At 50.4% G+C, this 26,351-nt stretch overlaps 2 protein-coding genes across 5 annotated transcripts in view; one reads left to right on the forward strand and one right to left on the reverse strand.

Annotated features, from left to right (window-relative positions):
- LOC308531503 (uncharacterized protein) overlaps window positions 1–26,351 on the forward strand; it is a gene marked incomplete at its 3' end in the record, with an annotated part of 27,791 nt that continues 1,440 nt past the window's right edge. Inside the window, exons 1-5 of one of the 2 annotated variants that reach the window (XR_013996925.1) lie at window positions 1–180; window positions 1,053–1,179; window positions 16,300–16,512; window positions 25,425–25,662; window positions 26,271–26,334. Coding sequence is in view for 1 of the 2 variants with exons in the window: in XM_081108437.1 (XP_080964563.1) it covers window positions 25,571–25,662; window positions 26,271–26,334 (156 nt within the window). The remainder of the gene's footprint in view (window positions 181–1,052; window positions 1,180–16,299; window positions 16,513–25,424; window positions 25,663–26,270; window positions 26,335–26,351) is intronic. The other variant, XM_081108437.1, reaches the window with a different exon arrangement.
- LOC308531498 (uncharacterized protein) overlaps window positions 17,462–26,351 on the reverse strand; it is a 15,250-nt gene continuing 6,360 nt past the window's right edge. Inside the window, exon 3 of one of the 3 annotated variants that reach the window (XR_013996924.1) lies at window positions 17,462–18,057. Coding sequence is in view for 2 of the 3 variants with exons in the window: in XM_081108432.1 (XP_080964558.1) it covers window positions 23,463–23,775 (313 nt within the window). In the remaining variant the exon portion in view is untranslated. Of the gene's footprint in view, window positions 18,058–22,593; window positions 23,776–26,351 lie in introns of those variants that run through there. The other 2 variants (XM_081108432.1, XM_081108431.1) reach the window with 2 other exon arrangements.

A 26,351-nucleotide genomic window follows, 5' to 3' on the forward strand; every position in this document is an offset into this window, starting at 1 on the left:
GCCCATGGTCGGAGCCTACAGTGGTGTCACAGCTCACACTTGGGATTGAAACTGGGAGTCACCGCCCGGACCCACGCCAGGACCGGGCCAGAGACCGCCATTCCTGCAGCGGCTTCTGCTCCCGCCCGGCTCCGCCCACAGAGGGCAATGGCGGCGGCCCTGCTGAGGAGACGGGCTGAGGTGAGTTGAGTCCCCCAGGCCCTCACCGCCTCCTCACACAGACTCCACAGCCTGGGGAGGGCGCCTGTCCCGTCCTGCAGCTCAGTCCCGCGCGGAGGACCGTGAGGAAGGTGGAGGGGAGAGAGGAGTGTTGTGGCTTCTGAGGACACAGCAAGTGCAGGGCAGACAGGACGGGGGTGACTCGCATCTGAAGGTCCCTGAGGGTGTGGCTGTGAGTATTGACGGAAAGAGCAGAGGCTGCAGGGAGGACGGCGCAGACTCATTCGGGGCTTTCCCGGCTGTGGGTCCATCAGGGGCCTGGGGTGGTCCTGGATCCGGCTGGACTACAAGCTCTCCACACGCCATATGCCAAGTTCATGGGTGAGTCCAGCGAGATCCGGTGGCATTGGAGCAGGAAGGGGGCAGAGCTGAGGGAGTGAACCTGGGGTCTGAACATGGGAAGGGGATGAACATTACCCAGTGGTGTGCACATCTGGAGGAAGTGTGAGCTGATGGTCCCGGGACCTGGTGTGGGGACTTAAAGGTGAAGCATAAACCGACGCTTGGCTTTGTCTTGGAGGCAGGATCTAGGAGACTGCAGTGGTGTTGCCTGGCAGGACGGCTGGGGCCCTGCGGGCATCGCCCAGTCCTTAAATGGCATTGCTCTCTACCCTCCCCTCCCCCAATCCTTCCCACCCAACCCAGCTGCTCTGCTGAGGGCCATGCAGTGAGTAATAGGACTGTGATGAGAGAGCAGCCTGCACTGGCATTAGGGCCTGGTGTCCACAGTAACCGGGTGCCCTGGAGGAGGTTGTGGGGGGAAAGGTGGGTAAGGAGTAGGATTACTGGTTCTCAGAGAGACAGCTCTATTTCAATTGTCTTAATTCTGACAGGTTGGCGTGACCTTTGAGGACATTGCCCTGTACTTCTCCAGGGAGGAATGGAGCCTCCTTGATGAGGGTCAGAGACAGCTGTACCTGAATGTGATGCTGGAGAACTTTGAACTTATATCCTCCCTGGGTAAGACCCTCACTCTCACCAGTGACCTGGACTTGGCTTTGCCATTTCCCAGGCCCCATCCCCCAGGGTGTGCTCTGTCCTCCCATGTAGACTGTGGAACTGCTTGATTTTCCAGTTTCCTGGGTACATGCTGTCCTGGGGAGGGTTGGTCTGGTTCCACTGCTCCCTTCTATTCCTGAAGTCCCAATACTCCCCGCTGCACTAAACTCACAGGGAAGGACTTGTGGTTGGCTGTGTTGCAGGAAGCTTAAAGGATTCCACCTTAATTAGTGAGGGAAGCATTTTCTATATTCCTATTGGTAATCCTATATAATAAAGGGGTAATATGCATGTTGACCATCACTCCAACACACAAGATGGCCGGCAGGGGAGGGCAGTTGTGGGCGATCAGGCCAGCAGTGGAGGGCAGTTGGAGGGAACCAGGCCTGCACGGGAAGGCACTTGGGGGCAACCAGGCCAGCAGGGGACGGCAGTTGGGTGGACCAGTCCTTCAGGGGAGGGCATTTGGGTGGACCAGGCCTGCAGGGGAGGGCAGTTGGGTGGGCCAGGCCTGCAGGGGAGGGCAGTTGGGTGGACCAGGCCTGCAGGGGAGGGTAGTTGGGGGGTACCAGGCCTGCAGAAGGGGGCAATTGGGGGGACCAGGCCTGCAGGGGAGGGCAGTTAGGGGGACCAGGCCTGTAGGTGAGGGCAGTTGGGAGTTACTAGGCTTGCAGAAGAGGGCAGTTGGGAGGGCTAAGGCCAGCGGGGGAGGGTAGTTGGGGGGACAACGCCTGCAGGGGAGGGCATTTGGGGGGACAAGGCCTGCAGGGGAGGGCAGTTGGGAAGGACAAGGCCAGCAAGGGAGGGCAGTTGGGGGGACAAGGCCTGCAGCGGAGGGCAGTTGGGAGGGACAAGGCCAGCAGGGGAGGGCAGTTGGGGGGACAAGGCCTGCAGCGGAGGGCAGTTGGGAGGGACAAGGCCAGCATGGGAGGGCAGTTGGGGGGACAACCCCTGCAGGTGAGGGCAGTTTGGGGGGACAAGGCCAGCAGGGGAGGGCAATAGGGAGGGACAGGCCTGCAGGTGAGGGCAGTTGCGGTGGACAAGGCCAGCAGGGGAGGGGAGTTGGGAGGGACAAGGCCAGCAGGGGAGGGCTGTTGGGAGGGACAAGGCCAGCATGGGAGGGGAGTTGGGGGGGACAAGGCCAGCATGAGAGGGGAGTTGGGAGGGACAAGGCCAGCAGGGGACGGCAGTTGGGAGGACAAGGCCAGCAGGGGACGGCAGTTGCGGGGGACAAGGCCAGCATGGGAGGGGAGTTGAGGGGGACAAGGCCAGCATGAGAGGGGAGTTGGGAGGGACAAGGCCAGCATGGGAGGGGAGTTGGGGGGGACAAGGCCAGCATGGGAGGGCAGTTGGGGGGACAACCCCTGCAGGTGAGGGCAGTTTGGGGGGACAAGGCCAGCAGGGGAGGGCAATAGGGAGGAACAGGCCTGCAGGTGAGGGCAGTTGCAGTGGACAAGGCCAGCAGGGGAGGGCAGTTGGGAAGGACAAGGCCGACATGGGAGGGCAGTGGAGGTGACCAGGCCTGCAGGGGAGGGCAGTTGAGGGCAATCAGGCGTGCAGGGGAGGGCAGTTGAGGGCAATCAGGCCTGCAGGGGAGGACAGTTGGAGGGGACGAGGCCAGCATGGGAGGGCAGTGGAGGTGACCAGGCCTGCAGGGGAGGGCAGTTGAGGGCAATCAGGCGTGCAGGGGAGGGCAGTTGAGGGCAATCAGGCCTGCAGGGGAGGGCAGTTGAGGGCGATCAGGCCTGCAGGGAAGGGCAGTTGAGGGCGATCAGGCCTGCAGGGGAGGGCAGGTGGGGAGGACCAGGCCAGCAGGGGAGGGCAGTTGGGAGGGACAAGGCCTGCATGGGAGGGCAGTTGGAGGTGACCAGGCCTGCAGGGGAGGGCAGTTGAGGGCGATCAGGCCTGCAGGGGAGGGCAGTTGGGGGGACCAGGCCTGCACGGGAGGGCAATTGGGGCGAACCAGGCCAGCAGGGGAGGACAGTTGAGAGGGAAAAGACCTGCAGGGGAGGGCAGTTGGGGAGGGAACCAGGCCTGCAGGAGAAGGCAGTTGGTGGGGACCAGGCCTGCAGGGGAGGGCAGTTGGGGGCAACCAAGCCTTCATGGGAGGGCAGTTAGAGGTGACCAGGCTGGCAGGGGAGGGCAATTACGGGCTTCAGGCTGGCAGGGGAGCAGTTAGCATCGATCAGGCTGGTGGGGGAGTGGTTAGGGGATCAGGCTGGCAGGCAGAAGCAGTTAGGGGCAGTCAGGCAGGCAGGCAGGCGAGCAGTTAGGAGTCAGCAGTCCTGGATTGTGAGAGGGGTCCCAGATTGGAGAGGGTGCAGGCTGGGCTGAGAACCACCCCCCCCCAAGTGCACGAATTTCGTGCACTGGGCCTCTAGTGTGTATATATTTTTGAAAAACTGTCTCCACGTCCTTATCCTATTTACTAACTGTATTTTTTTATTAGAGTCTTTTGAATACCTTATATATTTTATATATTATTTGCTTATTACATACAGAAAGACATATTTTTGCATGTGCTTAATAGTTCTTTGCGGATATTACTCCCCCAAACCTGCTTTTCTACAAAGTCCATGTTGTTGGCAACCTTGCATTCAGCAGGCCTAGTGCCACCATGTTTCTAGCAAGCTCAGATGCTTCTTACTAGTGCTTAGCAATTAAATATTGTCAATGAAGTTATATAGACTTTGCTTTTGAGGCAGAGTCATTGATTGCATTGTTATTAGCCTGCAGTATAGTATTAACATACCTTCGTTTTTCCTGGGGAACTGCAACTCTGTGTGAATTTCTGTCTATATCACAATATTCGCTTTATTGTGCTGATCATAGCCGAATCCACAATATCTCCAAGGGATTCCTTCATATGGCTTGCAAGTATTTTCTTTTGTTCTCTAGATTGCCTTTCATTTCACTTTGTTTATTGCTATTGTGCATTGAAGATGCTATTTTTCCTTATTTGTTGCAGTGTGGACTGTTTATGTTTTCTATTTTGTGTGGTGGTTGGTCTCACATTCAGAAAATCCTGTCCAAAACAAACCTCCAAAACTTTTTCTCTAGGTTGTCCTGAGGAGTTTTAAGTTTTAGCGCTGACATTTAATTCTGTCATACAGTTGGCTTAGATTTTATCAGTGGTGTCCAGTTTTGTTGTTTTACATGTGAATGTCCATTTATACCAGCAGAATCTATCTTTCCCTTCTTCTGTGGCTTGCAGCTTTGTCTAAGATTACTTAAAAGTATGTGCCTGGGTTTTTTCTGTTTTCTGTTCTGTTCTGTTGATATATGTGTCTGTGTTTCTCCAGCAACACACTGTTTGCTTGCTTTCTCTTTGTAATATATTGAAGTCAGAAAGTGTGATGCCACCAGCTTTCTTCTTGCTCAAGACTGCTTTTGTTTCCCTCTAGTGGTCTGTAAACTGTGGCTCGCAAACCACAAGCGGCTCTTTGGCCCCTTGAGTGTGGCTCTTCCACAAAATACCATGTGCGAGCGTGCACGTACAGTGCGATTAAAACTTCGTGGCCCATGCGCAGAAGTCAGTATTTTGTGGAAGAGCCACACTCAAGGGGCCAAAGAGCCTCATGTGGCTTGCAAGCCGCAGTTTGCCGACCACTGCCTTAGCCCATTTTGCTCAGTGGATAGAGCCTCGGCCGGTGGACTCAAGGGGCCTAGTTTCGATTCTGGTCAAGAACATGTACCTGGGTTGCGGGCACATACCCAGTATGGAGTGTGCAGGAGGCAGCTGATCGATGTTTCTCTATCATCGATGTTTCTAACTCTCTATCCCTCTCCCTTCCTCTCTGTAAAAAATCATCAATAAAATATATTTTTTATAAAAAGATTGCTTTTGTTAATGGAGGTCTTTTGATTCCATTTCCAGATTTTCTGTTCATTTCATTTATATATATATATATATATATATACACATATATATATGTATGTGTATATATATATATATATATATATGTATGTATATATTATTGATTTTTTACAAGAGGAAGGGAGAAGGATAGAGAGTTAGAAACATCGATGAGAGAGAAACATCCATCAGTTACCTCCTGCACGCCCGTTACTGGGGATGTGCCCGCAACCAAGGTACATGCCCTTGACAGGAATCGAACCCGGGACCCTTGAGTCCGCAGGCCGATGCTCTATCCACTGAGCCAAACTGGTCAGGGCTCTCTTCATTTCTTTGTAAAATACCATTGGAGTTATTGGGATTGCATTTAATCTGTAGTTTGCCTTGTGTACTATGGCTGTCTCCGCCATATTTCATTTTCTGATCCATGAACACAGGTTGTCTTTCAACTGATTTGGGTTTTCTTTCATTCCTTTCATCACTGTCTTATAGTAGTCCCTGTACAGATGTTTCACATTTTGGTTGAATTTATTCCTTTGGGTTTCATTGTTTTGGATTCTTTCGTAAATTTGATTACATTCTTCATTTTTCCATCAAAGAATTTACTATTAGGTTGTAGAAATGGAACTAATGGTTATATGTTTATTTTGCATCCTGTAACTTTTCTGATTTTTTTTTTTTAAATATATTTTATTGATTTTTCACAGAGAGGAAGGGAGAGAGATAGAGAGTTAGAAACATCGATGAGAGAGGAACATCGATCAGCTGCCTCCTGCACATCTCCCACTGGGGGATGTGCCCACAACCCAGGTACATGCCCTTGACCGGAATCGAACCTGGGACCCTTCAGTCCGCAAGCCGACGCTCCATCCACCGAGCCAGACTGGTTTCGGCTGATTTTAATTCTTTATTCTTCTTTTATCCTCACCCGAATAGTGAGGATATTTTTTCCACTGATTGATTTTTTTATAGAGAGAGTGGGAGACAGAGAGAGAGAGAGAGAGAGAGAGAGAGAGAGAGAGAGAGAGAACATCGATTGGCTGCCTCCCACATGTTGCTTCTACTGTGAGTGGGGATTGGACCTTCAACCCAGGTATCTACCTTTGACTAGGAATCAAACCCTAGCCCTCCAGTGCACAAGGCAGCACTGTCATCAGTGAAGCACAGGGGCTAGGGATATTTATTTATTCTTTAAAGTAATTATTTATTTATTTATTTAAATATATGTATTTTTTATTTACTAGAGGAAAAGGAGAGAGAGATAAAAACATCAATGATGAGCCCTAGCTGGTTTTGCTCAGTGGATAGAGCGTCGGCTTGCGGACTGAAGGGTCCCAGGTTCGATTCCGGTCAAGGGCATGTACCTGGGCTGTGGGCACATCCCCAGTAGGAGATGTGCAGGAGGCAGCTGATGGATGTTTCTCTCTCATCACATCGAACTCTCTATCTCTCTCCCTTCCTCTCTGTAAAAAATCAATAAAATATATTTTAAAAAATGGTTTATTGGCATGTTAAGCGCTGTAATTCTTAGATTAATTACTATAACAGCAACTGCTGCAGCACCTGGGGTAGCATTACAGCGATCAGTCCAACTGCTACTTTTGTTCAAGACTGGCATAAAGATTCAGAACGGTTATGGAGTTCTCAACGGAAAATTGATAGTGAAATCAATGAACAATCAGCCAATCTTGAACAATCAGTAGTTTTATTAGGGGACCAAATTGTTAGTCTCCAAAGGCGATTACAGTTAAAATGTGATTGGAACCATACTAGTTTATATGTCACCCCTGTACCTTATAATGAAACAGCTTTGCTATCTTCTCTGTCATGAACCTGAAGCAAAACAAAAAAGGGGGAAAATGTAGCTGGACATGTGGAATGAGAAGTTAACTAGAAGAGGACGTTCTGCCAAGAAAAGACGGGAGCCTGCAAGCAGGCCACGTCAGAACAAAGTCTTGCAAACAAGACTTATTGTTTAGAGGCAGAACTTTCCTTGAGGTGATAAATAGTCTATAAGGGTGTGGAAAGTTCAAGGGAGGGTGCACTGCTCCAGGTGGAAAGAGTCTTTGTATAACATAGGAAATTAATAGTGTAATGTATAACTTAGCTCAGATGATCTCATGCTGGGGTCCAACCCCAGCAGGTCCAGGGGTCCCCAAAGGTGTGGACGGAGTCAGCGAAGAAGGAATGACAAGGAGACAGCGTTCAGTTGATCAGCAGCCTAGCCAGGATCTCCAGCCAAGTTCTGGTCTCGATCTCCAGAGAGGTTCTGCTTAGGATCTCCAGCCAGGTTCTGTGTCCATGGTCTCTTGCTAGGTTCTCCAGCCAGGTTCTGTAGCCATGTTCCCTCGCTAGGTTTTCCAGCCAGGTTCTGTCCAGGATCTCCAGCCAGGTTCAGTCACCAGGTTCTAGTCAGGTTCTCTTGCCAATTTCTGTAGTCAGGTTCAGTCCAGGATCTTTTGCCATGTTCTCTCGCTAGGTTCTGTCTCTAGGTTCTGAGGCCAGTTTCTGTCCAGGATCTTTTGCCATGTTCTCTCCAGCGAAGTTCTTCTGTCTCTAGAGAACGTTCTGTGTAGGTTCTGTGCCAATATCTGTCTTCTTAGTTCTGAGTCTTGCTGTCTTGTTACATCTGTATTTATACCAGTTGATTCAATCCTATCAATCTCTATTCCAAAGGTTAGGGCGTTTCTTATCTCCATTCCAGGGAGTAAAGATTATGTAGCTTAAGCATGATTGTTCGTAGTTAAAGTGATTAATTACCTGCCTGGCACTTAGTTAAGAGGTTTTATTCCCTCCCTAACTTCAGGGGAAAATCCCTACCTGGGGAAACAACCTTTCTCAGAGACCTTGGTTAAAACACATAGTGCCAAGAAGGTGAGCAAACATATTAAGAACAGTATGCCATATATGCCAGGTCCCTTGAAACAGCAAGCATGGACCGGCTCCCGGCAAATTCCCCCTTTTTTATTTTTTAAAAACCAGGCATTAAAAAGAAAAACCTGAAATGCTCTCTTGTATCCATTTTAAGAGTATGATTGGCGCTTTCCGCTATTACCTGAGTCCTGACCTATCACCCCAGGGAGAGCTTGCCAATCCTGCACTTTCCCGGGGTGGAAAGGCTGCAGTGGGGTTAAGGATAAGGCTCCTTGGGCCTACCTTCTCCCATGCCTTTACATTTACCTTTCCGGCACCTTTCCTTCCTCAGAAAAGCATGGACCTATTTCTTGTATAAAATGTTCCATCTGACTGGGAGTAACCTTAATTCCTCTGCTAGCAAGCATATGTGTTAAAAGATCAATACAGAGTCTTATTTCTTTAGACTCAGTATGGCACATCTTCTTAATCTAAGAATCAATACAGAGTCTTCTTTCTTTGGACTCAGTATGGCACATCTTCTCAATCTGAGTTCTGTACTATCCACCTTCTAACCCTACTTATCCTCTGTAGGGGGGTCTGCAGTACCCTGGTGGAGTCCTATCCGTCCCGAGTGTGGGGTTCTCAATGGGGGCGGGGGGGCTTACCTAGGGGAATCCTGTTCCAGGAGTTCCCAAAGGTGTGGACGGAGTCGGCGAAGACTATCCACCCTCTTCCTACGGTGGAGTCCTATCCGTCCCGAGTGTGGGGCGCTTACCTAGGGCTCCCTGTTCGGGCGCCATATGCTGGGGTCCAACCCCAGCGGGTCCAGGGGTCCCCAAAGGTGTGGACGGAGTCAGCGAAGAAGGAATGACACGGAGACAGCGTTCAGTTGATCAGCAGCCTAGCCAGGATCTCCAGCCAAGTTCTGGTCTCGATCTCCAGAGAGGTTCTGCTTAGGATCTCCAGCCAGGTTCTGTGTCCATGGTCTCTTGCTAGGTTCTCCAGCCAGGTTCTGTAGCCATGTTCCCTCGCTAGGTTTTCCAGCCAGGTTCTGTCCAGGATCTCCAGCCAGGTTCAGTCACCAGGTTCTAGTCAGGTTCTCTTGCCAATTTCTGTAGTCAGGTTCAGTCCAGGATCTTTTGCCATGTTCTCTCGCTAGGTTCTGTCTCTAGGTTCTGAGGCCAGTTTCTGTCCAGGATCTTTTGCCATGTTCTCTCCAGCGAAGTTCTTCTGTCTCTAGAGAACATTCTGTGTAGGTTCTCTGCCAATATCTGTCTTCTTAGTTCTGAGTCTTGCTGTCTTGTTACATCTGTATTTATACCAGTTGATTCAATCCTATCAATCTCTATTCCAAAGGTTAGGGCATTTCTTATCTCCATTCCAGGGAGTAAAGATTATGTAGCTTAAGCATGATTGTTCGTAGTTAAAGTGATTAATTACCCGCCTGGCACTTAGTTAAGAGCTTTTATTCCCTCCCTAACTTCAGGGGAAAATCCCTACCTGGGGAAACAACCTTTCTCAGAGACCTTGGTTAAAACACATAGTGCCAAGAAGGTGAGCAAACATATTAAGAACAGTATGCCATATATGCCAGGTCCCTTGAAACAGCAAGCATGGACCGGCTCCCGGCAATCTCACAAGCATGCCTGTTAATCATTGTCACTTGCTGTACTCCATTGTTATTTGCTGTGCTCCCTGAATAAAAGCCATGAGGGCTTTGGGGGCCTTTGCTACTTGCCTGACTAGCAATAGCCCTCTGCTTCTCTAAACTCAATCCTGCACGCCAAGCTCATCTCAGCGTCACCGTTCACAAAGAACATCAATGGTGCATCACAGGAGAACCATGACTTTATCAATGACAGGGTAGACCCAGAGGCAGTCTTGCCTTGATGAAGGACTCTGAGGGCGGTTTTCATGCCTGGGCTATGTTACATTCATAACTAGGAAGCCATTTTGTTCAACAACAAAAATGTTTTGTTACCATTGCCCACTCCTCACCCAATTTGACTTCTTGCTTAATGTTGACACCTTGCCTATGACTCAGTTTTAATAGTGATCATTCTACTCGGATTCCCAGGCCATGGATAACCTGAACCTCTTTCAACTTTGCACCTCTACCTGTTTCACACATCTCGCTTTACTGCACTCCAGTGTTGTTGCATGCCTGCAGAGCTTAAAGTACACACGTATTATATTGACGCTGAACAGCACGTTCTTTACTATGATTGATATTTTATGTGTTTGAGCACATTGAAATTATTTTACACAGACTCATATCGCCAGCATGAAAGGTCCTAAAGGAAGCCATTTGTGGAGTAATAATGAGCAGACCCTGCCTCTCTTCTTTTTGTGCCAGCTTATGCTTCTGTCCTCCCTTGGTGAGACTTTCCTCATCCAGTGACCTTTTGGGCCATGTTATATATAACAGCCATTTCCTGAGAGTCTCACTGACTTGTCTTGAAAATCATTGTATGGAATCATGTCCAGTTGTGACATAAACAATTCTGGTGAAGATATTCTGTTTTTATCAGGTCAGCATGCACTTTTGCTACGTTTCTTTTCTTCAGGTTGCTGCTGTGGAGCAGAGAATGTGGAGGCAACGACTGAACAGAAGGATTCTGTAAGAGTGTCACAGGCAAGGAATCCCAAGTTACCGTTGTCTTCCCAGGAGAGCCACCCCTGTGAGAGTTGTGGGCTAGTCTTGGGGAACATTTTCCACGTGATGGAGCTGCAGGGAACACAACACGGACAGATACTGTTGAGGTGTGGGGCATGTGCAAAACAATTTTATTTCCGTGCAAAATTTCACCAGCAGCATGTGAGAGAGAAGACTTTCACTAGAGGTGTGGACAAGATCTCACTTGCAAACAACTGCAATTTCAATGTGTCCCAGTATCGTTTCACATGTAGGGATGTTGGGCAGGGTGTCCTTACAGGGTCAGGACATCTCCACCTAAAGGCTACTCAGACCAGGCACAGCCCAACTGCCATTTCGACGTGTGGGATTTCGTTTCAAAGGAGAAAAAATTATTATAGTAGAAAAGAATGTAAGAGAGACGTTAGTTGCACCCACACGTTTATTCAGGAAAAAGGTGTCCATCTTGGAAGTGGGTGTTGTGTGTGCTCTGAATGTGGAATATATTTCACCAAATTTTCTAGCTTTCATTATCAACAGAGAAGTCACACTGGAGAAAAGCCTTATAAATGCAGTGAGTGTGGGAAAGCTTTTATCGCTAAGGCTGACGTTCATCAACATCAGAGAGTTCATACAGGAGAAAAGCCTTATAAATGCAGTGAGTGTGGAAAATCTTTTACCACTACTAGTGACCTTCATTGTCATCAGCGTATTCACACTGGAGAAAAGCCTTATCAATGCAGTGAATGTGGAAAATCTTTTGCCCGGAGCAATGCACTTGGTTATCATCAGAGAGTTCATACGGGAGAAAAGCCTTATCAATGCAGTGAATGTGGGAAATGTTTTAAAAGTATCAGTGGTCTCCAGTATCATCAGAGAGTTCACACTGGAGAAAAGCCTTATCAATGCAGTGAATGTGGCAAATCTTTTACCTCTAAGAACATCCTTCATCAACATCAGAGAGTTCACACTGGAGAAAAGCCTTATAAATGCAGTGAATGTGGGATATCTTTTACCCAGAGCTCTGCCCTTTCTCATCATCAGAGACTTCATACAGGAGAAAAGCCTTATAAATGCAATGAATGTGGAAAATCTTTTACCTCTAAGACCCACCTTCATCATCATCAGAGAGTTCATACAGGAGAAAAGCCTTATAAATGTAGTGAATGTGGGAAATCTTATAAAGGCAGAAGTGGTCTCCTATATCATCAAAGAGTTCACAATGGAGAAAGCCCTAATGAGTGCAATTAATATGAGGAATCTCTCAGCCAAATTTCTAAATCCGTTCTCCGCATAAAATTACAAATGTGAGAAATTTCTTAGATGTGTAGGAAATGTAGTTTCTTATTTAGGACTTAAAAATACTACAAGAAAATTTGTGAATCCTCATTTTTCTGAATTGTATCTCATACATTTAATCACCTATATTCTGTAAAGTTCCCATTAAGTCTTTTTGCTGTTGTGTTTCTGTGTTTTTATGTTGGAACACTATGTAATTATGTTGCACGTTCTAACATACGGAGATGTCCTGCCAGATCTGTGTCACTGCACATTTCTGTTGCTGAAGGTATTTCACCTCAACCACCTATAAGGTCCCTACAGATGGCATCAATCACCATCCTCCTGTCCCCAGGGAAGTTAATCTGTTGTCTAATTTGTTGATGGAAATGAGGAATACCTGAGCCCTTATTTCTTTCTTCTTTCCCTGTCATGCGTTGCCACATAGGACTCAGTACAGTTGGCCCCATAAACATAATGTTGCAGAAGAACTGCCATTTTCAGGGACACAATTTCTATAGATGCTAATGATGAGTTTATTGCGTGCCTAAGTCGTCAATGGAAGATCTGCCAGTCTCATGTTCTTTGGCTTGTAAAATAATGAAGGCTTTTTCCTAAGACTTCTTTAATCTGGAGTGTTCTATTTACTCTATAGATTAGTTTATAAGGAGATCTGGGCTTTCCAAGCATGATGAGGTGAAACACTTTCATGGGGTCTCAAACATCTTTTTCTTGGGGGAACAGTATGGTGCAGAAATTAGCTCAGCAGTTTTTGGCAAATTTACACTGCTGCCCATATTTTCCTAGGAAACACTGTGGATACTCTACTTCTCACGTGAAGATGGATGCTTTGCGACACAGAGATCACTCCAAAGAGTGGGTAGCTGGGACAACCTCAAGTATGTCTGGGAGCATGAGTTTTTTTTCTTGTTTGCAAGAGATGCTAATATGTGTAAAGTGAATCTCTGGCTCAGGTCTTGCAGAGGGCCATGTGCCCTAATGCCTACAATTTCACGGGTTATGGTCACTGATTTGAGGACAATCGCATTCATGAGAAACGCTTTCACTACAGAAACACTGACCTAATTGTTGTTGGATGAGACTGCACCCATTTAGATGGAATGGTCCTCATCTAACTGTGCATCCAGGAATTATTTTGAGGAAAAGACTACAAGAGCTGTGTGTACACAGATCTGAGGGACTCCAGGCTTGTTTATCTTCTGTGGAGCAGTCATTGTCATTGATTATAATCAAGATGTTTTGTGGCTCCTGTAGTTTCTCAGAAGTTTCCATCAGAGCCATTGTGGTGCTGGCATCAAAAGAAAGATGGACACAAAGGCTGTCTTTAGTCCAGGAATGTGGCTTTTGGGTTTGGGTGAAAGTTCTTCATTGTTTGTTACATTTTCTGTCACTGAGATGAGACTCTCACCCAGAGGGCATAAGTACAAGGGGATGGACTATAGAGGTGCCAAACCTGTTCTTCCAGAATACCATTGAACCATTTTTAACAGCTATAATGAGTAAATTACATCTGTTATAGTGTTTCATAAATCTTGACATGTGCATGAAACTGAAACCATCATTATAGTCATAATGCTGACCATATCTGTCTCTGTGTAACAGCTTTCCTAGTAACCATGGATTTACATTCCATTTTCATAGAGAACTTTATTTTTCTAAATATTTTTCTGCTTTATGTTTCATAAATACTTGGAGATTTAATAAGTTATACTAGTAATTCATCTTTTTTTCTGATATTCTTATCATATATCACCATCAATTTGTCCATTTTAATAAATGTTTGCTTATTTCTAATAAAGCTGGTACAAACATTTCTTCATAATTCCTTGTATGTATATAAGTGTTACTTACCTTTGTCAAAATTTCAGTGCATAATCTGTGGTTTTTGAGTAGATGAATGTTTAAATTTACTGAGGTTAGCAAATTGTGATCTAAATGGAATATACCACCAGCGGTGGCTGGTGTGGGTCAGTACTTGTCCATCATCTTGTGCAGCACAGGGTTGTGGATTTGATTGCCAGTAGGGATATGTGCCTGTGTTGTGGGCTAGATCCTCAGAAGTGGGTGTGCAGGAGGTCACTGGCCAATATGGCACTCTTCCATCAATGTTTCTCTCCCTCTCCCTTCTCTCTCTAAAAATTAATAAACTATTCTTTGAAAATAAAAAATAAGCCTTTCCCTAGCCGGATTGAGCATCAGTCTATGAACTAAAGGGTCCCTGATTCGATTCCGGCCAAGGGCACATGTATGGGTTTGGGATTGAATCCCCAGTAGTGGGCATGCAGGAGGTGCCATCAATGATTCTCTCTCCCTCTCCCTTCCTCTCCGAAATCAATAAGGAAATATGTTTTAAAACAAAAAACATCAGTGTCTATGAGCATGTCTCACTAAGAATGGAGTGACTCACCCAATAGCCGAGCTCTATGGTATGCTAATAAATAATAAAGATTGTTTTTTAAAAAAATATATATTTTATTGATTTTTCACAGAGAGGAAGGGCGAGGGACAGAGAGCTAGAAACATCCATGAGAGAGAAACATCCATCAGCTGCCTCCTTCACACCCCCCACTGGAGACATGCCCCTGACCGGAATCGAACCCGCGACTCCCCAGTCCACAGGCCGATGCTCCAGCCACCGAGCCAAACCGGTCAGGGTAAGATTGGTGTGGTTTTTTTGGTTTTATTTTGTTTTTTCGCGTCCCTGGGTGGGCACGAAGCTAGATTGTTTTTTAAAAATAAATAAACCTTAACTGAGTGTACTTTTTTGTATTTTTCCAGTGGTGTGTGAGGGATTCACATTCTTCACATCCTAGAGAATATTTTGTTTGCTCCATCATTATTTATTTAAACATTTTGTTTTGTAAGTTTGTCATGCTACCTCACTCTTTGGTTGTATTTTTTCTAGAACTTTATGGTGAGTCTTTTCTCAGATGTATATTTTCTGTGCTCGTATCTTTCTTAAAACCTCTGATCATATGTTCTGCCTAATGTTTTATGAGTTTTGGCAATTGTCTTTAACAAAAAGACAATGGGATAAGAAATATGGATGTTAGAATTTCACTCATTTTGTGCCTTTTTGATTTAGGAAATTAATTTTTGTATTGGCATAATGTGTTTTAATAATTTTTACCTTTTAAAAATATATATTTTTAGAGATTTTAAAAATATTTTTTATTGATTTCAGAGAGGAAGGGAGAGGGAGAAAGAGAGAATCATCAATAATGAGAGAGAATCATTGATGGGCTACCTCCTTCAAGCTGCTGCTGGTCTGGAAAGGACCCTGCAAGTCAGGCATGGGCCCTGATAAAAAATAGAATGGGGGACATCTTTGTGCGTGCACCGATGCTTAACCACTGAGCAACACCAGCTAGAAATTTTTTAGTTTTTAAATCTATGCACAATGCAGTGAACACTTTTATTTTTAACTCGCACTACTAACATTCCCCACCACCTTCAGAAGAGCAACTTTAGAAAACCTCAGGACAGGAACCCTTCAGTTCCCCAGTGCCAACAAGCACCTCTGTGTGTAAGGGCTTTTTAGAAAGAACTGGGGCCTTTCTGAACCCGCGGACCCACCCGCAGGGAGGCAGGACTGTGGGCACTAAGGTCTCAGTGTTGGGTCTCCAACTGGAATCTCCAGGAGACTCACTGCAGCTCCCTGCACCTCAGTTGGTTAAATGTGGACATGACCCTGATAACGGGACTTAGCTAGGACTGTGAGGATCAATAAAAGTTACAAACTTGGTACTTGCCGGGGCCAGGGTTCCAGAGATGACTTTTTGAGCATTTTCTCTTTTAATTCTCATAAAAAATGGGGAAGTCTAAACTGATATTGAACTACTGGGAACATCTTCGATTACAGAAATGAGGAAGATTTTCCAAGTTTATTTAAACAATGTCAGGGCTGAACAGCAGACTTTGAGTGATGGATGAATGATTACTCTGACCCATTTTTTTGTGATGAAAGGGCTAAGGGACTGCCTGGATATCAGAACCAAACAGCCCCCTTCGCCTGCCTCCTTAGGCTTTTATTGTAACAACAGCTTGAATCAAAATTAACTATTAGATACTGTCAGTAGGGTAAGCATCCTTGAGAACACACATGTATCTGCAGCGTCCTTTAACAAAGGACATCTAAAGACTAAGCATAAAGATTTTAGTAAACACCCAGGTGCTCGGACATAAACAGACTTGCTTCCCCACAAAATAAGTCAGATATAAAGCCTGGATTGCAAGCTAGTGTTGGGCCTTGGATTGCCAGTGGGGAAAAGGGCCTGGTAGTAGGCTAGATCCCCAGAACAAACGGGATGTGCACAAGGCTAATGATCGAGGTTTCACTGTCATACAGATGCTTCTTTGCCTTAATTCTCTAAAAATCAGTACAATATTATTTAAAAATAAATATAAATTGATTGTGCATTTTGCATTATACTAGCACCATCGTCGGCAAACTGCAGCTCGCAAGCCACATGCAACTCTTTGGCCCCTTGAGTGTGGCTCTTCCACAAAATACCACGTGTGAGCCCAAGCCGTCCTCTCCTTCCTTCGCGAAGTGGCTTCTCAGAAATCCTGGAGGGGAACTGGGGAGGCTGCCCAGGAGCGAAGGCGGGCGACGTCGACCTGGATTTCGAGATTGTAGACAGAGCAGGTGAGTGTGTCCCTCCGCCAACCTCTGCAGCCGCCCACCTCCCCTGGGTTGTGCCAGGAGGGGACAGGATTCCCCGGGCGGGCAGAGGGAGCGGAACTGGACCTCTGCCCTGACCCTGGCCCCCGGCAGTTCAGGCTGGTGCCAGCTGCTCTGTGTCCTGGGTGTCCTGTCCATTGTCACCTAGCGGTGAGGAAGTTGATTGTCTCCATGCCCGCTCAGCCCAGATGTTCAGACAGCTGCTCGTTCTGTCCCTCCTGCTCTGGACCCTGGGCACTTAGGCTGCAGTGCCACCTCCTGCTGGCTGGGGCACCTGTGGGAGCCTCTCTCCCCTTTCCCTGTGGCTTATGCCTTGTATCTGTCACTTAACTGGTTCTCTCTCTTCAAGCCGTGCGCCCCTCATGTCCGCCTTCTTACCTTCTACCCTACACACCTACCCCAGTCTTGGGCCTCACACAGAGTAGGTGCTCAGCACCCCACCTGGAATTCACCCTGTGGCCACCAGGGGGTGCACGCACCCTATGCTGGTCCACAGAGGCACCTGTGCAGTGGGGCAGTGGTCATGTGCCCAGAAACCTTACTCTTCCCAGATCACTGGTGGTTTTGTGACAGTGACCAAGGGAGAGGATCTTCCAGGGGAACCAGCCTGGCTGTGAGGCCAGGAGGGCAGGGGGCTTACTGCTCCTCTTCTGTGTGATCCCACATAATGTCCCACTTTCACGCATTTTAGTGGAATTCACCTCAAATAGGCCAGGAGCGCCCAGTGACCTCCACTTGACTAGAATGTATTCACGAATAGGGTTTCTCCGTGAGCTGGGCACAGGCAGCTGTCCGCCCTCTGCTGACCTCCAGTCCTCGGGGTGGGTGGTCCACCAGGTGGAGGAACAGCCTCCACCGCCTGGGCTGGGTCCATTGGCCTCCAGGCTGCATGTCAAAGTGCAGAGCTTGGGGACTGTTAGGTGGCTCAGGAAGGTGACATAGGAAATAAAGAGAACTGAGTCAATCAGAAAAGAAAGAAAAGGAAAGGTTTTATTCTGGGTCCCCGGGCGACCCACGGACCCCAAAGACAGGGCCAGTGGATTCGCGCCCACAGGGAGGGGGGCTTTGTTTTATACTGCGGTTGGGTGAGGGGCGGGGGCATGAACTGAGGAAGTTCCGCCACAGGGAGTCAGCAGGGTATTCAGGAAGGAGTCAGTATCTGTGTGGGGGTTGTTGTGGATTCAGGGAGAAGCCGGTATCTGTGTCTGGTATGCTGATCTGTCAGAAATTCCAGGGAGGGTCCATTATCTCATCACATGTCTGCATGTAACCGATCCTGGGCTCTCTCCGACCTAACATCCCGGCCTTTTGGTGATAGGGGATGCCGACTCATTCTGACTGCTTCCAGCTGACCAGGGATGTCAAGAGGAGCGCGGGGGTTTTAAAGGCCAGGGTCAGGCAGAGGCAGGTCAGAGGGGAGCCGGGTGTAAGGATGGAGCAGGAGCTGATTCACAGTCACCCGTGACATCTCCGCAATCCAGGAGCAGATGAACTTGAGGAGGCAGGGGGCTAGGAGAAAAAAGACACAGATGAGAATCAGGGGTCCTACCTGGGTAGGACCCGGGTAGCTAAGGGGCTTTGGAACCAGCCAAAAGGCAAGTTTTCCTGGGAGTGTCTTGCATGTAGTTTTTCATTCAGCTTAGTCAGGGTCTGCATGTTTTGCTCCACTACTCCAGACTCGTTGATGAAGTAGCAGCATTCTTCCTGAAGGAATATGCAGGTTCCTCCTTTTTCTGCAGTCAGAAGGTCTGAGGCGTGCTGGTTCTGTAGGGCTACTTGAGCTGTTGATGTCACTTGCCGCTGTAGGTAGGCTAAGGGAGACGGTAGTAGTCTCCAGGGCTAACTGGAGCTTGTCGTTCAACTCCTGAGCAGTGACCAGACTGTTCCTGAGGGCCCCCGCGGTGAGGCCTACTGAGGCAGCGATACTCACCCCTAACATGACAGGGAGGAAGGTGGCCCGGTGGGTCTGGGAGTGGGATGGAGGGAGCAGCCAGGCAAGTTCTGACTCTCCATACAAGGTTAATTGGGGAACTACTGTCTGGGTTCTGCTGGTGTGACTTGTTTGCCGTCTGGTAGCAGGTTTTACGGACCCTGAACCTCCACACATAAGCAGGTGGGGGTGGGTGTAGGTTGCTCAGGGCCGGCAGGAGGAGGAGGAGGGGGAGGGCAACCAAGGCGGACCTTAGTGGGGCACAACATCTCACATTTATACAAGTCATGCTGCTCTGGGGTCCTCTTGAGTCTGGAGAGGTGGTGCCACAATGGGTCGCCGAGCTGGAGTTGCCAAGCAACTTGGCCGTGGTGGGGACTGTGAGGATTACAGTGTGAGGTCCAATCCACCTAGGCTCCAAGGCTTGTGGATGTAGGTTCTTAAGGAGGACCAAGTCACCAGGGTGAAAGGGCTGGTCCTCGGGAGTCCTGGTTGGTCAGCTCTGGCTTGGGCAGAAACCTGTTCTCGTGTTCTCGGAGCAATTGCCTGGGTAAGATATGGGAGATAAGTACCCAGGGGAGGGGGATCAGTAAGGAGACAGTGGTTGAGCAAGAAGGGTCTCCCATATAGGAGTTCAAAAATGGCTTAAGAAGGTGGGGCTCCTTGGTGTAGCCCGGATTCAGCCAGGAGCTGCAAATTTCTAGAGAGAGAGTTTAGTTGGGTGGTCCAGTAGGTTGGAATTGAGTGGCTATGATGAGGGTTCAAGCTTGTGACAGACAAATCCAGCAGGCTGTAGAGGAGGGATTGATGTTCGAGAGTAGATGGAAAGTTGTGTTGATGAGGGTGGACAAAAGAGTAGGTCCAGGGTTCGTAAATAGAGAGTGACACTAGAGGATTTCCCATCCCAGACAGTAGAATTTATGACTCCCTCATCATTCCATGTCCGTTTCACCTGAAAATATTAAAACCTGAGCTTTTTCTGGAGTAAAAATTGGAGAGTCCCTTGCCAGGTAAGAGCCTGTGAGGAATGATGGGTCATGAGGTCCTGGATGGTGTCGCTGAATCTTCTTGGGGGATGGTGGGAGGCATTTGGTGAGCCTGAGAGAGGTAGGTATTACAGTGAAAGTGGGAGGAAATGTTAGAATGCGCTGTTATCCAAGGGAAAAGAGAAGGGAAGGAGCAGTGGAAGCCAGGGACCTGGATATGAGGCTGGAGAAAAGGAAGGGGGGTGGGAGCAGGCTGCCTGCTCCCAGGCCTCTAGCCGCTTGGATTTTAAAGTTGCCACATTTTTTTCCAGAGATAATGATTTCAGTTTCTGATAAAAGCCAGACTGTTGAATAAACCTGTGCATTCAAGGAAGTTTTCTTTGGGAAGAGTGGAAGGGGATGGGACGAGAAGGCGCCAAGGTCAGAACACTTTTCAGAGCATTAAAGGGATGAGGATGTTGGCCTTGGGATCTATGGGCTCAGTGAGGGGGTTCAATCGCCATGTCATGTCATAGAGGAGGTTTGCAAGAAGACTACAGTTGTGAACCCAGAGGCAAGAGTACCCAGTGAGCCTGAAGAAGGAGAACATTTCTTGTTCAGAGGAGGGGACAGTTGTGGAGGAGATAAGGAGATATGGCGTTCACAGCGAGACTAAGGTAGGTGGCTGTGGTCTGGGACAACAGGGCCCCATAAGGGGACACATGGCAGTGGGGGATCGGGGTCCCTGTGAAGGGAGGGGGCCAGGATTGGAAGGAGCAGGGAGGCTGAAGGGTTTGGAATGGGCTGCAGAGTGGCCACTAATTTGGTGAGGATGTCTCGTCCTAAAAGGGGCACAGGGCATGAAAACATGACTAAGAACGAGTGGGTTATAGGGCTATCACCAAGGAGGCAGGGAAGGGGTCCAGTGGTTAGCGGACAGGTGGATTTGCCGTCAATACCCATGACCGAGATCGTGGAAGGGAAAAGGGACCCTGACAAGGAGGGCAAAACAGAGAAGGCAGCCGCCATGTTGACCAGGAAGGAGACCAGTTGCCTTCAGCACAGCCCTGGGCTTGGCGAGGGTGGCGGGGGGGGGCGAGGGGGGAGTGTCGTCGAGGCTGGACTTCTTCAATCTTCAGCCAGTCCCAGCATGGCCAGCGGCGGGTCATGACCTGGAAAGCTGTCCCCTCCATGCTGGGGCGCAGAGGGCCCGCCACTTTTCCAGGGGCAGTCACTCTTCCAGTAGCCGCTTTGGCCTCATGCTGGGCAGGGCGTGGTTGGAGCCCGGGGCTGGGGGCACTGCTTTGCCCAGTGGCCTTCATTTCCGCATTTGAAGCATTCTCCAGGTGGTGTTCGTTCCTTTTGTTGCACCCCCGCCACGCACAGCCCCCTTGGGGCCATGGCAGCTGCCGTCGACTGCAGGGCCACAACTAAGGCGTGAATCTGCAGGTCTACCGTCTGTCGAAGGCAGGCCTCCCATTCCAACTGTGCCTCCTCCTCACAGGCATTAACCTTAAAGGCCATGTTCACTCGATCTCAGACTGGGGTCTGAGGGCTATTAAGGAGCTTAAAGGTCAGGTTAAAAAGGTTTATGGAAGTTTACGGTTAAGGTGGTCAGGTCAGTGCCCTCTCAATCTGTGAAGCTGGATGTAGAGAGTGGGGGCATAGATTCAGACTATGCCCTCAGTCCCTGCTGCCTCCCTCAGGGGTAGAATGGGCGCAGAAATAGAAGAGGCTGTTTTGGAGCTAACGTTCTCAGGACGGGCTCTCAGGGATAGGGGAGAAGGCGGCTGCTGGTTAAGAGGGTCTGAAGAGAAAGAGCTGAGGCCTTTTTCAATTTGAGGAAGGTCAGAGAGAGAGAGAGAATGGCTACCTCGATAAAGTCCTTCCCAGCTGCAAACTCTTGCAAAGGGAACTGGCCGGCCACCTGTCAATTTAATTGCTGGAGATTTGGCGGAGAGCGCATGGGGCGAGGTGGGTGGTTAGAATGAACAGGGGCGCACAGGGGGAATGCCACAACCTCCCGGGGGCGGGGCAGAGGGGAGGAGGGACAGAAGGAAGGTGGGACCTGCAGGCCCGTGTGTGTACTGACTGGGGAAGCAGGCAGGGGTGGGGGCAGGGTTGTCATCCGGTGACTTGAGTTTCTGGCTCCCGCAGTGGCTGCAGAGGTAGCAGCGGCAGTGGCGGAAGGGGGGAGGCCGGGGAAATTAGGTAATGGCGGAGAAGGCGTGGCTCAAGGAGGGTCCAGCAGGGAGGGAGGAGGAGAGGGTGTGGACGGACAGGGGCACAAGGCCGGCGGGAGAACGGGCGGCTTTTGCCGAGGGAGTTCGCGACGGTCTCCGGTGGATGGGGGGTGGGAGGACGCGGGGACGATGACAGTGCCGCTGTCCCCCACACATACCACACACACCGCGGGCTCAGCGGGGCACAGTGCAGCGCAGCCACAGCCTGGGGCAAGGAGAGGAGGCAGAAGGAACTTTGGGGGAAGGGACGGGGACACAGACAGGGTGGAGAAAGAGAGAGACTTGGGTACATTTCCCAGTTTGCTGGCGGAAATGACTGAGATCGGTACGGACAGTAAAGTCAAGGTCCCATTTTCATGAGGCCATGCTACGTTATAGAAATAGGACACAGGTCCGGGGCAGGCCTAGTGTTTAGCCAGGTTGGCAGGCAGGCACCCTAGAGGTGTGCTCAGATCAATTTTGGAATTTGGATTCCTCGTGCTCGATGCTTGTGGCCTGTAGCGGGGCCAAAGGCCAGCGTCTTAGCAATTTGACCCATGCTACGGACGGACGGAGGGACCAGGGGAGGTAGGGACGTCTCCACTACCTCCAGAGGTCCAGAGGAACCTTCCTGAAAGGGTCCAGAAAGGCAATCTCTGACGTGGCCGCATTTTACGGACAGACGCTGTTGGGCGGTGGCCACAAGGAATGGGGCAGGACTCACCGCTGATGTTGCCAAACTGGGAAAGGTTGCTGAGCTGAAGAAATGAGGTCCTGATGGGTCCTGGGCCACGAGGAGGGAGAGGCAGGCACCCTGAGCTGTGGAGGGATGGCCAAATGAGGTGCTCATGCCACCCGGGTTTCAAGGCACCAAATGTTAGGTGGCTCAGGAAGGTCACGTAGGAAATAAAGAGAACTGAGTCAATCAGAAAAGAAAGAAAAGGAAAGGTTTTATTCTGCGTCCCTGGGCGACCCAAGGACCCCAAAGACAGGGCCAGTGGATTTGCGCCCACAGGGAGGGGGGGCTTTGTTTTATACTGCGATTGAGGGGCGGGGACATGAACTGAGGAAGTTTCCGCCACAGGGTTCAGCAGGATACTCAGGAAGGAGTCAGTATCTGTGTGGGGGTCGTTGTGGATTCAGGGAGAAGTCAGTATCTGTGTCTGGCACGCTCATCTGTCAGAAATTCCAGGGAGGATCCATTATCTGATCCCATGTCTGCATGTATCCGATCCTGGGCTCTCTCTGACCTAACAGGGACCCCCAGGGACATCGAGGCCTAGGACCGCCAACTCGAGGTCTCCACCGCCAGCAGCTGGCATGGCCTGGGGTAAGCAGGAGCAGCCAATGCAGGCGGCAGGCACTGTCATGCAGAAAGGCGGGCCCGGATTCCACCAGGTTTGACTGGATGAAGGTGGAAGTGGATTCTAGCTTCCCCATCTCATAAAACGTGGGCAACATTCAGTCTCACAAAGGACACAGTGGAGGCCAGACCCAGGCCGGTGCAGCTCTCCGCCAGCTCCTCCCGGGTTGGGGAGATGAGTCAAAGTCTCAGCAGGAAGGAGGAGGAGGAGGTCAGTCTCAGCCGAGGTGGCTGAGGGCACTGAGGTAGCGTGTGGCCTCTAGGGCAGCCGGCTGGTGTCTGAGCCTTTGCTTCTGCCTAGACCTCCTGGAGTCTGAGAGTGGCCCACAGCTGATCTCCAGGGGCCTCTGTGTCCCAGCCAGGTGAGCAGAGGGGGGCCGGGCAGCAGGTGGCAGAGTGAGGGCTGTTGGCAGGCAACAGCCTTTTTGAGGCTGTCATGGCAGGAAGGGGGGTGGAGAATTCCAGAATGCCAGGGCTGGGGGCATAGCTGGGCTGCACACGAGCTCCGTGGCCCCTTCCTGCAGCAGCGTCTCTGTGCGGCGGCGGCAGCGGCTGGCCCAGAAGCTCCCGAGCCAGGTCACGGTGCTGGGCTTCCAGGGGGACACACTGCTGGAGCAGATGAGCGTCATCGGCGGGAACCTCACCGGCATCTTCATCCACCGCATCACCCCTGGCTCAGCGGCTGATGAGATGGCTTTGCGCCCAGGCACCCAGATCGTCACAGTGAGGTTCAGGGCTCTGTTCCTGCTGTTTGAACAGTGGCCTCATTGTCAGCTCCCGTGCGTGTGCGTGCACGTCTGTGTTTAAATTCACAGAACGTGTGGATGCACGTCTGTGTGTTCAAATACACAGAACGCGGGGCGGGGTTCACCACTTTAACTCTTAAAACTTTTTGTTGTGAAATATTAATGATGCTGCAGAAAACATAAATGTTCAACTTGACTAATTACCATTAAGCGAGTACAGTAGACGGGAGGGGACTTTGATGTTGCTGAAACTAGAACTTTAAGCTTTTTAACAATTTTTAACAATTGTAAGAAATTCACAAAATAGGCGTCACCGTCCCCGAGGCTTGCCCATCCCCTGGAGGAAACCCCATCTTCACGCCACGGGAGTCCTTTCTCCGTGTTTTGTTGTCAGTTACATCGTGGTTACAGCTGCAGAGTCCTTCATGGTGTTTGGGGACAGTCCTGATCCCCGAACGGGGCCAGTGCAGTTAAAGGCACATGCTCACTCTCCTTACAAAGTGTCCTCTCGGCCTGAGGCAGCGAGGGAGTGGACGGAGGGACAGTGAGAGCCAGGAACTTTCACAAGCAGGGCCGGGGAGGGGGATAGCAATGCCAGGGATGCCACTAACATCCTACAGGGCCCCAGGCGGCCCCACAGCAGTGACCCAGCTCCAAATGTCAGTAGTCCCAATGCCAAGAACCTGTGATGTAGAAAGCTCTAGAACAGTGATGGCGAACCTGACACGCGTGTCAGAGGTGACACGCAAACTCTTTTTTTGGTTTGATTTTTCTTTGTTAAATGGCATTTAAATATATAAAATAAATATCAAAAATATGTGTTTTACTATGGGTGCAAATATCAAAAAATTTCTGTATGTGACACGGCACCAGAGTTAAGTTAGGGTTTTTCAAAATGCTGACACACCGAGCTCAAAAGGTTCGCCATCACTGCTCTAGAACAAAGGTCCATTTTGGAGAGCAGACACTGGGTCCTGGGTGGTGCTCTCGGCATGCAGTTGGGAAGGGGTGGTGGTTGACTCAGGGTGGGAATGTGTGTGGCTTGGAGGAGCTAAATGCAGGTGCCCTGGTTCAGGGCCTGGGACAGAGGCCCTGATAGGCCTGTGGACAGCTGGGGGTGCATGTGGATGGCTGGGGCGGTGAGTGCAGATCTGTGCTCAGACTCCGACAAACCTGGTCGATAGCACCCGCCCCGGTGGTTTGCCCCCAGGTGGACTGTGAGGCCACAGAGCTCTTTTTCAAGGCCGTCCTGCAGGGCATGACCCTGGAGCAGGCCGTGAGTCTTCTCCGCAGGGTGGACGGTTTCTGCTGCCTGTCTGTGAAGGTCAACACGGAGGGTACACACTCCCTCCCCCCCCCCCCCCCCCGGCCCAACCCCCAGAAGCTCCCCTCTCAGGACCTGCCCAGCCTCCCAGTCCCAACTCTAAGCCGTGGCTGTGCCTGCCTCAGCCACCATGGACTACCCCAGAGCCAGGCCACACCCCCGGTCTGCAGAGGCCCCCAAGGCAGCCGGGACCTCCCACCCACTGACTCTGGCACCAGGACGGCTTCCAAGACTTTGGGGCGGTACCTTCTGTCCCTCCTCCTTTCACATTCCAGAACCTTCCCCCTGTGGGTCACGGCCTGGGCTGACCTGTCCTCTCTCACCAGGTTATAAGAAGCTGGTCCAGGACCTGGAGGCCAAAGTGACCACCTCAGGTGACTCCTTCTACATCCGGGTCAACCTGGCCTTGGAAGGGAGGACGGAGAGGGAGCTGCCAGTGCACTGCGGCAACATCCTGCACGTCACCTACACCATGTTCCAGGGCCCCGGCTGCTGGCATGCCCACCGCGTGGGCCCCTACAGAACCAGGGACGCAGAGGGCGGCACCATCCCCACCTATGCACAGTGAGCGGCTGTCGGACGGCCACTTCTCGGGGAGGGGACACTGCCCGAGTGGAATCCCCATGTGCCACCCCAGGTGGACAGGGTTTGTTTGTGAAAAGGGTGGACCTTGGTTCTAGAGCTTTCGGGGCCAGCGTTTCTAGCCTCAGCGCTGCGACCTGGGGGCAGCCCTGCTGCCTGGCACCGCCGGCCTGAGCAGCTTCCTGGCCTCATGCTGGCCCCAACCTGTGAAAACCGAAAGTGTCTCCAGACTTTGCCAGTGTCCCCAGGAGGTGGGCTCACCAGTCACCTGGTGTGTTCAGGACTGTGTTAATTTTAGCACAGAAAGTCCCACCTCCCAGGACCCTGTCCTGGGACAGATGTGGCAGGGCCAGCCCCCACCCCCCAGCAGCATCCGCCTGCCGGGAGCCGTGTACCAGCTCCCGGTACACGTGGTATCGGGTGGTACCGCTCAGCTCAGCAGTGTAGGGAGGCCAGGAGCCATGTCTCACCCAGGCTCACATCTGGGACATCAGCGGGCACCTCTGGTGGGCTGTGGGCATGCAGGGTTTCAGAGGCGCCGCTGGGCAGGGGGTGTGGAGCCTCCTGGCAGCTGTGTCTCCTCCTCCCAGGGCACAGCAGCTGCTCATCACCCTCCTGCAGAACCTGGCTCAGCAGAGCAGCTCCGCCCGCAAGGTGAGGCCGCTGCGGGG

Source organism: Myotis nattereri, assembly GCF_964212035.1.
Source record: "Myotis nattereri genome assembly, chromosome: 15".
NCBI lineage: Eukaryota > Metazoa > Chordata > Mammalia > Chiroptera > Vespertilionidae > Myotis > Myotis nattereri.